The sequence below is a fragment of the Thamnophis elegans genome, chromosome 13 (genome assembly GCF_009769535.1).
Source record: "Thamnophis elegans isolate rThaEle1 chromosome 13, rThaEle1.pri, whole genome shotgun sequence".
NCBI lineage: Eukaryota > Metazoa > Chordata > Lepidosauria > Squamata > Colubridae > Thamnophis > Thamnophis elegans.
This window is the reverse complement of record NC_045553.1, coordinates 25,988,763-26,004,147: the sequence shown is the minus strand read 5'-3', so window position 1 is coordinate 26,004,147 and position 15,385 is coordinate 25,988,763. Positions and strand designations below refer to the sequence as shown.

Below are 15,385 nucleotides of genomic sequence, written 5' to 3'. Positions count from 1 at the left end.
GGCCTGAAGTGTTTCTTCCAAATCATTTTTTAAAGTACATGCAATTTAAGTATATGTATCTCAGGCATTAGCAGTTGCTTCATAAGGTAAAGATTATGCTTAGGATAGGGGGGGTCTGGCTATAAATACAGCAGCAAATTAAATACAAGTTTGAATCTGATCTGCTTAAATGTGAAGGGTCAGACTGGGTTCAACTTATTCTTTTGTTCAGTCTGGCACTAGTAAAGAACTTAGCATGGTTTCAAGTTCTGCATTAGCTTCTCTCCCTCCCTCCCTCCCTCCCTCCCTCCCTCTCTCTCTCTCTTCCTCCCCCCTCTCTCTCACTCTTAATATTATGACAATTATTATTTGATGCACCTGCTGTTCACAAAGCATATTATTGCAGGTTCTTTTTCTATATCTGCAAATCTGAACAATTAGGCTATAATCCTAATTTACTGGGAATCATTTCTATCAAATTCAGTGGAGTTTTATTTTTGAGTCTGCACATTCCTTTGTTTCTCCTTTATACATATGACCTCTTTTATAAAGGTAAAGGTTCCCCTCGTACATATGTGCTAGTTGTTCCTAACTCTAGGGGGCAGTGCTCATCTCCGTTTCAAAACTCAAGAGCCAGCACTGTCCAAAGACATCTCCGTGGTGATGCGGCTGGCATGACAAAATGGTGAAGGTGCATGGAGCACTGTTACCTTCCCAGAAAAGGTGGTCCCTATTTTTCTACTTGAATTTTTAATTGCTTTCGAACTGCTAGATTGGCAGAAGCTGGGACAAGTAACGGGAGCTCACTCCATTACAAGGCACTAAAGATTCGAACCGCCGACCTTTCTGATCGACAAGCTCAGTGTCTTAGCCACTGAGCCACCCTTTTTATACACAGTGTTTAATATATAAACAAATGAAGATAGATCCAATTTATGTAGTGACAAAATAAGTAAATTGAGGTGTAAATTTTAACTAAAATGCAAGGATTTTGTTAGTTGCAGAAAGAGAACAATGGCACAAAAACACTTTCTTGTTCACCCAGAGACCTAACTTTGAAATGTTTGAAGAACAAACAAGCCAAAAATGGATTCCAGAGGATGGTAGACGACAGGAAGGCCTGGAGGAGTGATGGGTTGGACATGACTTCGCAACTAACAACAACAATATATTTTTTCCTATCAGTTCTAGTCTTGTATCATCAACATCGTGACTACTGACTTGCTGGTATTCCTCTGATAGCAATAGCAGTTAGACTTATATACCGCTTCATAGGGCTTTCAGCCCTCTCTAAGCGGTTTACAGAGTCAGCATATCGCCCCCAGAGTCTGGGTCCTCATTTCACCCACCTCGGAAGGATGGAAGGCTGAGTCAACCTTGAGCCGGTGAGATTAGAACCGCTGAACTGCAGATAACAGTCAGCTGAAGTGGCCTGCAGTACTGCACCCTAACCACTGCGCCACCTCGGCCACTAAAGGCCACTAAAGGAAGCAAGGCTTCTGCAGCATTCTTTCACCAAATAGCCAAGTCCCTGTTTAACTTTCATTGCTGTTCCAAATCTCCCCTAGAGCATTTCCTCTTAAATTATTGAAATGGGAGGGAAATTGCCTCAGGGAAAGAGGAATAATCTGAATCAGCAAAAATTGTTTTGCTTACCTATGGTAGCTAATCAAGTACTTTCAAGAAGCCAAACCGTTGATCAATGTGTAAAGTGCTGTTTCAGAACATAAATCTGGCCTGTTAATAATGGTTCCTCTCTGTTTTACAGACTAATCATTGTAAAGCAAGGTAGAGGATTATAAAGCATTATAAAGCAAGGCAGAAGTCTGAGCCAGGCAGTTGGACTAGAAGACCTCCAAGGTCCCTTCCAACTTTGTTATCCTGTTATTTTAGGTCTTCCATCTTTCAATTGTTGGAGCTTTAGGCTTTCTAAAGTTCTGGCAAATGGCAAAATGTAAGCTGGAATGTCAATCAGAGGAATCGGGCTCAGAATACAGTTCTTATTGGGTTGTATGACAAAAAGGGAGCATATGCATGCTCATCTGGGACGCAACCCGGAAGAAGAGCTGCCCAGGGGGCATGTGCGCTCCAGAAAATGCATTTCTGGTGGGCGTATGCACAGCGGCCAGCTAGATTTCTAGTTACTGGCATGCATGCACGCACGATGATCAGCTGTCCAGCGTGCATGCTCACATTGGAAAACGGAAGACCAGCTCTTCCAGTTTCCGGCAGTGCACGCACGAAGGTCAGTTGATCAGCGCACATGCATGCACGCCAGAAACCTGGAAGAGAAACGGGTGACACCATGCGTGCCAGGCAACATGGCTCCGTGTACCACTTCGGGCACGCATGCCATAGGTTCGCCATCATGGTTCTATGTAATGATTTGCACATTTTTTTTAAAAAAAACTTTTTTCTAATATCAGCCAACTGTAGTTGCTTCTCTTGAATATTTAAGAATGGTTTTCAAAAAAAGAGAGGTTATTGTTGCACATTGTGCAAACAAAAATATTTGACAAATTCATATGTTTTATGTGAAAAAGTACCTTTGCAGATTTAGTCACCAGTGAGCCACGAGGGAAACTTGACAGGAGTTTGAGATCTACACAAGTTTCGATATAATTGCAGCCTACATTACAAAAATTCATCCTAAGAATATGACGTAGGCAAAGTCTGCTGCTCAGAGCAAAACCTGTCAAAGTTTGTCATTGCGGGTAATCCTCGACTTAACAACCACAATTGAGCCCAAAATTTCTGTTGCTAAGCAAGACCTTTGCTCAGTGAAGTTTGCCCCAGTTTACGACCTTTTTGCCACTGCTGTTAAGTGAATCACTGCAGTTTTTGTTAAAAGCACAGGTGTTAAGTGAATCTGGCTTCCCCATTGACTTTGCTTGTCAGAAAGTTGTGGCCCCAGGGCACTGCAGACATCATAAATAGGAGTCAGTTGCCAAGCATCTGAATTTTGATCACGTGGCCAGGGAGATGCTGCAGTGGTCATAAGTGAAAAATTCTGAGAAGTCCATTTTTCAGGGCTTTTGTAACTTTGGTCACTAAATGAGCGGTTGTAATTTGAGGACTGCCTGTATTGGCCAGCCAGATCTTTTGAGAAGTACATAAATAGGATAGAAGAGCAAATTCCCTAGCTCCATAATGGCGAACCTATGGCACGCATGTCATTGCCAGCTGCTCTTCTGGTTTCCAACCAGCTGGTCTTCATGGGCATCAGAGCACCAGAAAACAGCTTGAAAACGGTCTGGTTTTGGGGAGGGGGGGTTCTGGGCCTATTTTGTGTTGATTTCAGGTTGAAAATGCCCCCAAATCAGCCTGAAACAGCCCAGAAAACGGTTTGAAAATGGCCCAGAAAACGATCCGGAGACCGGGAAAAAAGCATGCATACACGTACCAGCCAGCTGGTCTTCTGGTGTTCCGGCGCACATACATACACACATGCACACACGTTCCGGTTTGGGCACTTGATCCTGAAAAAGTTCGCCATCACTGCTCTAGCCATTGTTGTTTGGGCTAGTCTAATATTATGCAGTCATTGATAGCTATTGATTATTCTTCGTTCATTCTTCTTATCCTGTTTAAAGCCTTCCTATTTGGATAATGTGACATCACAAGGAAACAGATTCCTGATTTAGCTATATACTGTATTGTGTAAAAATATATTTCTTTTGGTTTGTCTTGATTCTTTTTCTATTTCTTTTTATTGAAATAAATCTTTTGGGATTTAGTGCTTCTATGATAACTTTATGTTATACACAGTTGTTTTTTTAAAAAAATTCCACTTTTTTTCCTTTTTACACTTTGTACTAGTTTGGTTACGTACATACAGAAATGTAATACAGCATACACAATACAACTGATAACACTTTTTCCTCTGAACTTTTTTTCAGTTCATTTAGTTCCTCCCAAGCTGTTCCTTTTTGTATTTTTTCCAGATAGTTTTCTTGTAGATAAGAAAAACCCGAACTAAATGTAATATAACAGTTTAAATGTTTTTTGAACAGAACAGAATAGAATATTCTTTATTGGACACACACAAAAATTGTCTCTGGTGCAGAAGCTCTCAGTGTATGTACAAACAACCAAGTGATATAATCATAAGATAGCAATAGGATAAGGTAATAGGAAAGATGAGAAGGATAAGTAACACAGCCCTACTACATGGGTAAATATCCTTGGGCATAAGACAGTCCCACAGCACTGTCTTTTTTTAATTATTATTAGCTGCTACCTGCCATAAATTTCCATGGTCATCAAAATACCTTAGCAAGAAAAACAGTGGCAGTCCTTCGCATAACATTTAAATTCCACAATAAAAGAATATATTTGTTAGCCTAAATCAGGGATCACCAAATCTATCTGTATTTTTAAAGTACAGTCTAATCCAAATGTCATCTATTTTTAGGGAAAGGATAGCCAAAATAGTGTTATAATAGCAAACAAATTATTTAAACTAAACCTCAATCAGTTATTTGAAGATTATATAGAGAAGGAACATGAGTTAGAGTTTTATTCATTGCAAAAAAGTGTGCATTTTCAGAGTGAGATATTTTATTTTGTTTTATTAATAAATTTCCAAGGAAATAAGGAATATATAAACATTTTGCTCAATCTTGCTATAAGGGTTTCATGTCTTCAAATTATAACATGCAAGAAAAAGGAATGATTCTTGATTACTATACTTATTGAGAAAAAATGAAAGGTTGAGTATTTTATAAAGGGGGGAGCAGTGGTGGGATTCATTTTTTTTTTTACTACCGGTTCTGTTGGCAAGGCATGGCTTGGTGGGCGTGGCGTGGCTTGGTGGGCGTGGCAGGGAAAGGATACTGCAAAATCCCCATTCCCTCCCCACTCCAGGGGAAGGTTACTGCAAAATCCCCATTTCCTCCCGATCAGCTGGGACTCTGGAGGCAGAGAATAGATGAGGGCGGGGCCAGTCAGAAATGGTATTTACCAGTTCTCTGAACTACTCAAAATTTCCGCTACTGCTTCTCCAGAATACCACCTCTGGGGGTGGGGGGGCAGAGTCACAAAAATTATTCAGACCCCTTGAAATAATCAAAGTAAAATAAATATATGAAGGCTGAGTCAACCTTGAGCTGGTTAGGATCGAACTCCTAGTTGTGGGCAGAGTTTGCCTACAATACTGCATCCTAAAATGCAATGTTAAAGATATTGTAGACATTCTGGAAGAGTCATAAAATGTTTGATCATTGAGCAAAGAGAAATGTAAACTGCAAAATAAATTTTTTTGATCCGTATTAAAAAACCAAAAATTAAAACAATATACAAATACAATTGTTGTTGTTTTTAATTGGATTTCTCCAATCAAATACTCAACTTTTCTCTAAGCACATTTAATTTTTTTTAATGTAGGCATTTCTTTTTAATTACAGAATTTAAAAGACACTTGTTAAAGTTAGAACAACTTTTGTGTTAAAAAGGAATATCTCTGGAATCTTCACTTCTATCTCTCGATAACATCATTGCCAAATGATTGTGTTACCCAATTTTTGTATATCAGTCCATATTTTTTCTGAGACCTGAATTATGGGTGTTCTAATGGGAACCATTTCAATATGGAAGGGCAAAGAGCTCTGTTGATTTTCACAGTTCTCCTTTCAAGACCTCTGCTAATCCTTGTATTGTTTACACTTGAGAAAATAGTGACCGGTTCCCTACTAAAAAACCATAAATTCACTAAAAACTAGTATGTGCTTGGGGGGTGGGGGCATTAGTTTCTAAATTTATCTTAATTTCCACTTGTCCCAATTTAGTGGAGAAATTATTATTTTAAAAGTATTACTCTTGTTCTAGTAAACTCTGTTAATGTTCTTTATTTGTTTCTCTTTCCAGCTGTTCCTTTCCCCCCAACTCAGCGGCTAACCCTGAAAGAAGTTTTTGACGATGGGAAGCCCCGGTTAGAGATCTTAAAAAACCATTTGGTGAAAGAAGGGCGCCTGGAAGAGGACGCAGCACTGAAGATAATCAATGATGGAGCTGCCATCTTGAAACACGAGAAGACAATGATTGAAGTGGAAGCTCCAATCACAGGTTAGAAGGCAGTTCCTGAGTCATGTAGCTCAGGGGTCCCCACTGGGCTGCGTGAGGGACCGGCCAGTATGCGCGCACTCATGGCCCCACTCGTGCAAGCTTCATCACAGGTGCTCGCGGCTCCATTCACGCTCATTTCACCACAAACGTCACAGGCATTTGTGCACACATACACACGCACATATCCACTTCCCCCTCCCACAAAATCATCCCCTCTTTCTCTTCCCCCCCCCCCCCCCCCAGCTCTGGGCTGCCAATCTGGGAAGGTTGGGGAACTCTGATCTAGCTGACTCCTAAAATTGAAATGTTTTCTGATGTGCCTTGTTATGATGAAGTGTGTTTGATATTGGAAAACTTGGCAACTTTTGGAAGAGAGGAACAGTTATGGGCTGCTGCGTGGTTGTGTGGATTCGGATGAACCCTTAGCTTTGATTGCTGTCTGGGCCCGCCCACACACCCTTGTGCTAAGCTATCCATTTATAACTAACTTTCTGGCTCATTCCCTCCACCCTCGCTGCCCAGCTGAGTTTTGCGCCACCCCTGCCTTACTCATCGGATCTGCCTGAGTTGATTACCTGCTTCTTTGAAGCTCTGTTTCACTCCCAAAGGGGTGCGTGCAAGTGAAGCTAGCGCGCATGCTCACAACCATTGAACCACTTGTGAACGTAAGTGCAGCCCACCTCTGGAGAGGAAGTGTTTCCATACCATGAAAACAAAAATGTAGGACGGGTGGAATTCAAGAATTTAGAGCAAAGCTATGTTCCCAGCTGGTTTTGTGATTTTTCCCCCCTACTCAGTGTGTAAATTTGTTTTTGCTATTATTCCTCCCTTAGTGTGTGGTGACATTCATGGGCAGTACTTTGACCTGATGAAATTGTTTGAAGTCGGTGGATCACCCAATAACACACGCTACCTCTTCCTGGGAGACTACGTGGACAGAGGCTACTTCAGTATAGAGGTGAACAATTCAACTGAGCCTTTGGGGGTTCACACTTTAAAGTCTGAATTAAGCACTGGTTTTTCTTTTTCTTCTTGTACTCTGCTTCTGGGACTGCTCAGTCTTGACATACTTCAAGACTTACCTTCTAATTAATCCTCTCAAATGTAAGCCAGTAAGAAAAATAGTGACGAAGTCCTTTGATTGCAGTGCAAGACATCAGGGGCTCAGCAAAACAGTCTCATTCCAAATGAAAGCATTTTTTCATTCTCTCCTTTTGCAGCTACAGCTAGGCAATTGGTTTTTCAAATAACAGGGATAGATAAATTGACCCCAACAGCTTTGTTGTATTTGTTTTACAAAGATCATTGTATTTTTCGGAGTATAAGACTCACCTTTTTCCCAAAAAAAGAGGGTGAAAATCTAGTTGCATCTTATACACCGAATACAGCATTTTTGGCTTCCGGAAATCCCGCCCCCTTCACAAAAATGGACGTGCAGAGGGTTTGGGAGGCCTGTAAACTGCTCCTGGGAGGGCCGGGGAGGACAAAAACGAGCGAAAAACAGGCTGTTTATTGCTCGTTTCCCCCCCCCCCAGCTCCCAGTAGCACTCTACAAGCCTCCTAAAGGTTACGCATGCCCTTTTTTTGGCAAAAAAACAGGCTCGTTTTTATGAAAAACGGGCTGTTTTTTTATCATTCCCCCCCCCCCCCCAGCCCTCAGGAGCACTTCGCAGACCTCTCAAACTCTCTGCATGCCCCGTCTTTCACAAAAAATGAGGCGTGCAGAGGGTTTGGGAGATCTGCGGAGTGCAAAAACTTTTTTAAAACTTTACCTCTTCAAAATCTTAGTGCGTCTTATACTCTGAAAAATGCGGTAATATGCATAAGCAGGGGTGAAATGCCACAGGTTCGGAACCGTACACCTGAACCGGTAGTAAAAATGCTACCCGTTTGCCCGAACCGGTAGTAAAAAAATGCTACTGATACAGGCGAACCTATTTTTCTGACGATCAGCTGTGCCGTGCAATTTAGATTAGCTAGAAAACAGGATTTCCTGCTTTCTAGATAATCTAAATTGCGTGGCACAGCAGATCCCCCCCCCCTCGCTGTTTGCTTACCTTTGCAGGCGCGCTCTGTAGCCTGCCCCACCCACTTGCCCGGACATCATCATGTCCGTTTTTGACTCTCTGTGCATGTGCAGAAGGTCCTGCGCATGCACGGAGGTGGCGAATGTACATGTGCGATCACACTGCTACCGAACCGGTAGCAAAGGTAAGTGGGTTTCATCCCTGTGCATAGGTCACATTTTGATCTAAAGGTTGGGGGGGGGGGACCCTAGCACAGAATCTAGTGAGAAAAAAGTTGAACTGTAAATATTTGAAAACATTTCTAATGTTCAATTACGTATACATTCAAATCTAATATAACTTGTGTGCATACGATATGGAGGAACTGGTTTATTGCAAATGGTTTATTTTCCCCAAATAACAAACCAAAAATGGAAAACTCATTTGTGTCATTCTTCTTGATGCTTGCAAACGGTTCCACCACAAAACCGCGGTAGACTAAAGCGCGCTCGACGAAAGCGCGTACGTGACGTCATCACAGCGCGACGAAAACAGCACGCTGTGAGCGGTAAATCTAAACCTAACCCCCCCAAACCTAACCCTAAACCTAACCCTAAGCCTAACCCTTAACCTAACCCTAAACCTAACACTAAACCTAACGCTAACCCTTAACCTAACCCTAAACCTAACCCTAATGCTTAACGTAACCCTAAACCTAACCCTAACCCTTAACCTAACACTAACACTAACCCTAAACCTAACCCTTACCTTTATGAGAATCGACTTGCTTTAAAAGTGCTTTTTAAAGCGCCCTTTTTTCTCCGCGGTCGTATTTGTCGCGCTGCTGATGACGTCAGGTACGCGCTTTAATCGGGCGCGCTTTAGTGGACCGCGGTTTTGACGGGTCACGCTTGCAAACAATTCATTCTCCCAGTCTCATCAACACAAAAGCTTTCCATTTCTGGATTATTTTACCGTGTCCTATGAAAGGAGAAACAAATGAGCTGAGATGTTCTAGCATGCTGCTCCTTCACAAAAAAAGCGGGCAAACCAATTATTTGGCTTCTGAGTAAATTATCCTTGAATTTAGAAATTGTATAAATATTTTCTCTGTCCTTTTTGGTCCAGGAATCAAGCTCAAATTGCCTAATGTAGTTCTCATAGAAGGAGAAGTTGAGCAGGAGCAGGGGAGGAAGAAAGCTTCATTGATCAACTTGGGTTACTCTGTTAGTTGTTTGGATGGAGAAAGTTCCAGCTTCTGCTACTGTCAGGAATTGCTCCTACAGGAAGGAAAGATAGGTTAGATAACATTGCCTCTGACTTGCATCTGAAATAACAAAGCAGGATAGTTGTGATATTTCATTCAACAAATATTTATTTATTCATTCATTCATTTATTGATGATTTCATTTCATTTGATTGTGTTCCCACATCTCATCTAGAGGTGAGATCTTAAGGATCTCTTTAGAGCCAATCCCTTTTATTACCAAAGTTTCTTAGTCATCACTTTTCTAACCCTGTGTTTTAGGGTGCCTGATAAATGCCAAGTAAGATTCTACATGTTGACCTTTTTCCTTTTTCTGCAGTATAAGGAAGAGAGCTGTTGATTCTCGTGTTCTCCTAGGCGCTGCTTGGAGTGTCCGAGCATGGGTTAACTTCAGCTTGCTGCCCAAGGACTGAGTTTAAATCTTTAGTGTAGCCACGCCTCCTGCTCCCTTGGGAGTCAGTTTGAGCCCGGAGGCTCTACTGAGCACTCCGGAGTTCCGACAGCAGCCCCGGTGCCGCTCCACGTTTGTGGCGGCCATTTTGAAAAAGAAAAAAAGTGCGTGCTTTAAATCCAAGCCGTTTTTCTCTCTTCTTAAGTGCTGCAGCAGATCACCGCTGGGAGGGGTGTTGGTCAAGTGGCCTTGCTCTGGGTCTCCAGGGTCTCCGGGCAGGCCTCCCCCTCCCCAGAAGATCTTGATTGGCTGCCACAGGGAATTTTGCTTTCTCAGGCCATTCCCTGTATTCTATCACTAGTGCGGATCTGTGGGTGCCCTGGAACTGCCTATTGGCACCATTTTTTTGCTGCCTCCCCTGCCTGAGCAGTTGCCTCAGAATTTCAACTCAGCTGGAGATCCCACCTACTGCAAGCAACTTTTCCTGCATAACGAGGTTTGGGGGCTGGAAGTTCCACCATGGCCAGCAAAAGTGTGGAGAAAGTTACAGATCAGGCAGGGCCTACCATCAGCAAGCGCAGCAGGCCTAATCCTGCTGCCAAAGGTGTCAGGGCAGCATGCCCACACTAAGGACAAACAGCCCAAGATTAAAAGGGTGTCGAAGGTAGAGGAGAGGCTGGCTGAGAGGTGCCAGAGAGCCCTAGAGAAGCAATTTCAGAAGGCTCAGGGCAACCAAGGGCTTGAAAAGGATCTTCCTCCACCTGCTGAGGTTCCTGCAAACCCTTCCATTTTAGATCTTCCACCAGAAGAATTTCCATCTGTAGTAGAGGAGGGTGATTTTGGTTTCTCACCTAATCCTTCTAGGGCATCTCCAAGGTCTTTAGTCTCCTCTCTGGAGGAGAAATACATGGAGGAGGCTGGTTCCCTGTTGGAGGAAGTACTTCCCCCTTCTGGACCTGCAGCTAGAGCATTGCCCCAGAATCAAGATCCCACTTCTGAGCTGTCCCCAATTATGAAGGAGGTAGTTGCAAGGGCCATATCTCAGGGGATTGCAGATGGCATCCAACAATTGGGCCTCACCTTAGCTCTCCCAGGCTGAGCCAAAGCCAAACCGAGGGTTGCTGACCCCCTACAGCAATTGGGCAGGGTCTTCCCTCCTGCCTCCTCGGCTGTCAGTGAAGCATCTGACGCTGAGGAGCGCAGTCAGGATGCCCCAGACTTGTCGGAGGACGAGAACCCAGCTCCCGACGTTCCCGCCTTTTCAGGCTTATTCAAGCCCTCTATGTTTCGGGCCATTCTTACTAAGGCTAGGGCCTCATCTATTCAGATGGGACTTCCGCGCAATCTGATAAGAACTCCACAACAGGGTAATCAGTCAACCGCTGGATCTTGGGATCCAGGTGCAGGCCTTTTCAAGGAAACCACCCCTCAGGACCTGGTCCTGGCTCCCCAGATTTTTCTGGATGTTATCCAGTGCCAATGGCCCAACCGGACTCAATTGCTAAACCCAGTGGGGTGGATAAAAAGCTTTATTCTATGGAGGCCGGCATGGAGAACCTCCTGAAGCTCCCTCAGTTTGATGACCCCATAGTGGCCCTAACCTCGAATTCGGTCCTCCCGGCTGATTTGCTGGAAGGACTCAAGGCTGAGGACAAGAGGGTGGAGAAGGCCTGTCATAAGACTCATATGGCCACAGTGTGGACCATGAAGGCTTCCTCCTCCTCTTCCTACTTCAGTAGGGCAGCATTGTTTTGGCTGCGCAAATTCCTGTCCAATCTTCCAGCGCCAAGATATTAACAAAATAATTGCAGCGATTGAGAATTCGGCCGACACTTCCCTTAACACCATCAAATTCTCAGCTAGGGCCCTTGCCTCCAATGTGACATCGTGTCATCTGCTGTGGCTCCGTCACTGGCAGGCAGACATGAAGGCAAAGTGGAACTAACTTCTGCCCCCTTCAAGGGTGGCAAGCTTTTTGGGGAGGCTTTGCACTCGGTTTTAATCAAGTCCAAGGATAAGTGCAAGGTCTTACTGGCTATTACCAAAAAGCCGGACCGCAAGGGACATTCGTTTTTTCATAGGCAGCCCTTTCATAATGCAGACGCCCCTTCTACTTCAGGGGGCTACCCCAGACCTTACACCCAGATGCAGGACCGCTCCCACGAGAGGTCTTTGTTCCGAGACAAGAATAGACAGCACGGGAATCGCAGGGCCTTCTGAGGGGGGTATTCCAACTGCTCCTTTCATCGGACTAAGTGATCATCACCGGTCCCCTCCCATTGGGGGCTGTCTACAGTTGTATGCCGACCAATGGGAGGAGACAACGACGGACGCTTAGGTTCGTTACAGCCTAACCCTAGAGTTTCTCTCAATGCCCCCACGGATCTTTGTCTGTTGTCCCCTTCCCAAGTCGACCCTCAAATGCAAGCTGATGCAGGTGTAGATCAAGCATTTGCTGGACACAGTGGCCATTGAGCAGGTACCCCCGGGTCAGGAGGGGAGGGGTTTTTACTCAATCCTCTTCCTAGTCCCCAAGACATCTGGGGGTGGGGAGAGCAATACTGGACCTCAAGAAGCTCAACATCCACCTAGTGTACAGGCGCTTCAAGATGCAATCACTCCAGACCATATTAAGTTGCATCAGGCAGGATGATCTCTTGTCATCGATCAATTTGAAGGAGACGTACCTGTACGTCCCCCTTCACTGAGCACATTGCAAGTTCTTGAGGTTCCAGTTTGCAGACCATCATTACCACTATAAGGCTCTCCCCTTCGGCCTCTTATCGGCCCCAAGGACATTCACAAAACTTCTGGCCTCAGTCGCAGCGAATCTCCGATCTTGCACTGTAAGGCTCGTTTGCTACCTGGACGACATCCTCCTGCAGTCGTCATCCATCCCACAAGCACATCGGGACCTCAACATCGCCATTCGCACCCTCGAACAGCATGGCTTTTCCATCAATCGGGAGAAAAGTCATCTGAATCCAACTTCCAGAATTCAACATCTGGGCACAGTGATCGACTCCACCATTTGCAAAGGTTTCTTCACACAACAACGAGTGGACAGCATAACCTCCCTTGTATCAGGATATCAGGACATTCAGGTCAGTCTCCATCGTGACTCTACCCCAACTGCTGGGAAAACTGATCTCTTGCATTGCTGTAGTCCCCTGGGCTCGAATGCACGCACAGGAATTCCAGTGGTTCTTGCTCCCAATTCAATGATGCAAGACCAGCAACTCCAAGAAGGTAGTGAACATACCTCCGAGAGTCATCTGGTTGCTCAGATGGTGGCAGTCGTCAGCGCTGAAAAGAGGCTCCCTTTTCAAAGATCGATAGCACCTTGTTATAACGATGGACGCCAGCCTATACGGCTGGGGTGCCCATTTTCAGACACATGTGACACAGGGCAAATGGTTGCCAGTGGAACTCGCCCACAACACAAATTGGCTGGAGCTCAGGGCGGCCAGGCTGGCTCTTCGCCATTTCTGCCAGCATGTCAAAGGTGCGCATGTCGTGATACTGACGGTCAACATTGCCACCAAAGTGTACATGAACCATCAGGGCGGAACTCGATCGAAGGCCCTGATGTTGGAGGCAGAGGCTCTCAGGCATTGGGCCAAACACCACCTCGAGTCACTGAAGGCGGATCACTTCTCGGGGGAAGAGAACATAACTGCGGACTGGCTGAGCAGAACTATTATCAGCAACTTGGAATGGCAGCTTCATCCGTCTCTGTTTCACCACTTGTCCTGCCTTCTGAAGATAGACCTGTTCGCCAGTCCAACGAACAGACATCTCCCCTGGTTCTTTTCGTGATTCCGGTGCCCCGGGGTGGAAGGGATGGATGCCCTTCAATGCCGCTGGCCTCCCAGCCTTCTTCACGCCTTCCCGCCTCTCAACCTTATTCCCCAGGTGTTCAAGAAGATCCTGTTGGAGGGTGCAGAAGTGCTGCTGGTGGCACCGCACTGGCCGAGGCGATCCTGGTTCGCCGACCTTGTCGACTTGTCAGTGACCAAATGCTGGCACATTCCTCAGGAGCAGATCTCCCTCAGCCAAAGGGGCATTCCTCACCCGGACCCTCAGTGACTTCAGTTTCCTCCATCGAGGAAATATGCAGGGCAGCGACTTGGGCCTCGCCATCTCCACTTATTCACAACTATAAATTGGATTCCTTTGCGGCTGCTGAGGCCTCCTTTGGGAGGAGAGTCCTGAAGCGTGTCCTAGTGGCTCCGGAACAACGAGACATTTCTGCTTCCCACCCTGGGACTATATAGCTTGGGAATGTCCCATGCTTGGACACTCCAAGCAGCGTCTAGGAGAATGACCGTTGGCTTACCTGAATGGACGTTCTCTAGGCACTGCAGGAGTGTCCAACCCCACCGTGTGGTATTCAAGTGGAGACCGAGTTACCACTCCTGAAGACATAGTCTACCTTCTTACGACATCCTTCCAGATTCCATCTCCTTGTTTTTCAAACTGACCTCCAAAGGGAGTAGGTGGCGTGGCTACACAAAAGATTTAAACTCAGTTCTTGGGCAGCAAGCTGAAGTTAACTCATGCTTGGACACTCCTGCAGCGCCTAGAGGACGACCATTCAGGTAAGCCAACGGTCATTCAGAGTTGTTGCTGATATCTAGAAGCATTGGCAAAACGGCGTCATGAGTAGTTTCTGTTGGCTGCATAGTCATAGAGCCCTTGTGTCCTTGTTTTCTAGAGCTTGACTCTGGGATGGAAAACAGGATTGTAATTACTGTATTTGTTTCCAGATGAGCCGGTTATCATCATTATTATTTATTAAATGCATTTGCCACCAGTCTCTCCACAAGATGAGTGTCTCCCTATATACTGTATTTTGCAGAGTATAAAAAGCACCAAGATTTTGAAGAGGCAATTTTTTTTTAAAAAAAAAAGTTTTTGCACTCTGCAGACCTCCCAAAAACCGCCCCGTTTTTCCTCAAAAAAAGGGCATGAATAGCCTTTAGGGGGCTTCCAGAGTGCTCTTGGAGGCGGGGGAGGGGGGCAAAAACGGTTCGTTTTTCACTCATTTTTGCCCTCCCCAGTCCCCAGCAGCACTCTGGAAGCCTCCTAAAGGCTATGCATGGCCATTTTTGCAAAGGGGGCGGGGTTTCAGGAGGCCAAAAATGTATTCAGTCTATAAGATGCACCCAGATTTTCACCCTCTTTTTTGAGGGAAAAAGGTGCGTCTTATACTCTGAAAAATATGGTATGCCTTGACAACAATGATTGTAAAAAGTATCAAGTGCATTCCTCTTTATTTGAGGTGTCACTTCCAAGATCTCATGACTCTATGCCTGGGATGGCAAATCTATGACACGCATGCCACAAGTGGCATGCAGAGCCCTCTCTTTGGGCATGTCAGCTATCACCCGCCCAGCTCCACCGCGCATGCACGCACCTTCTGCCAGCCAGCTGATCTTTGGGTTTCTGCTGTGCATGTGCAGGGACCAGTGCGCATACAGGGGATGCACGTGCACATGAATGGGGGATGGAAATGCATCCGTAGGGGCGCTTGCATTGCAATTTGGGGCCTTATGTGGTACCCCTGTGCCCTGTTTTGGACCTGGAAAGCCTCCTGCACCAACCTGGAAGCAAAAAATGAGCAAGGGGGGCGGGGAGCATGCGCAGGGGATGGGAGCACGGACGGGTCATAGGCGC

The 15,385-nt window shown here is 45.3% G+C and overlaps 1 protein-coding gene across 2 annotated transcripts in view; it reads left to right on the top strand.

Moving 5' to 3' along the window:
- PPP3CC (protein phosphatase 3 catalytic subunit gamma) overlaps positions 1-15,385 on the top strand; it is a 90,445-nt gene that overhangs the window by 36,418 nt on the left and 38,642 nt on the right. For both annotated transcript variants that reach the window (XM_032228928.1, XM_032228927.1), the window contains exons 2-3: positions 5,845-6,042; positions 6,876-7,000. In XM_032228928.1, the coding sequence (XP_032084819.1) occupies positions 5,845-6,042; positions 6,876-7,000 (323 nt within the window). The remainder of the gene's footprint in view (positions 1-5,844; positions 6,043-6,875; positions 7,001-15,385) is intronic.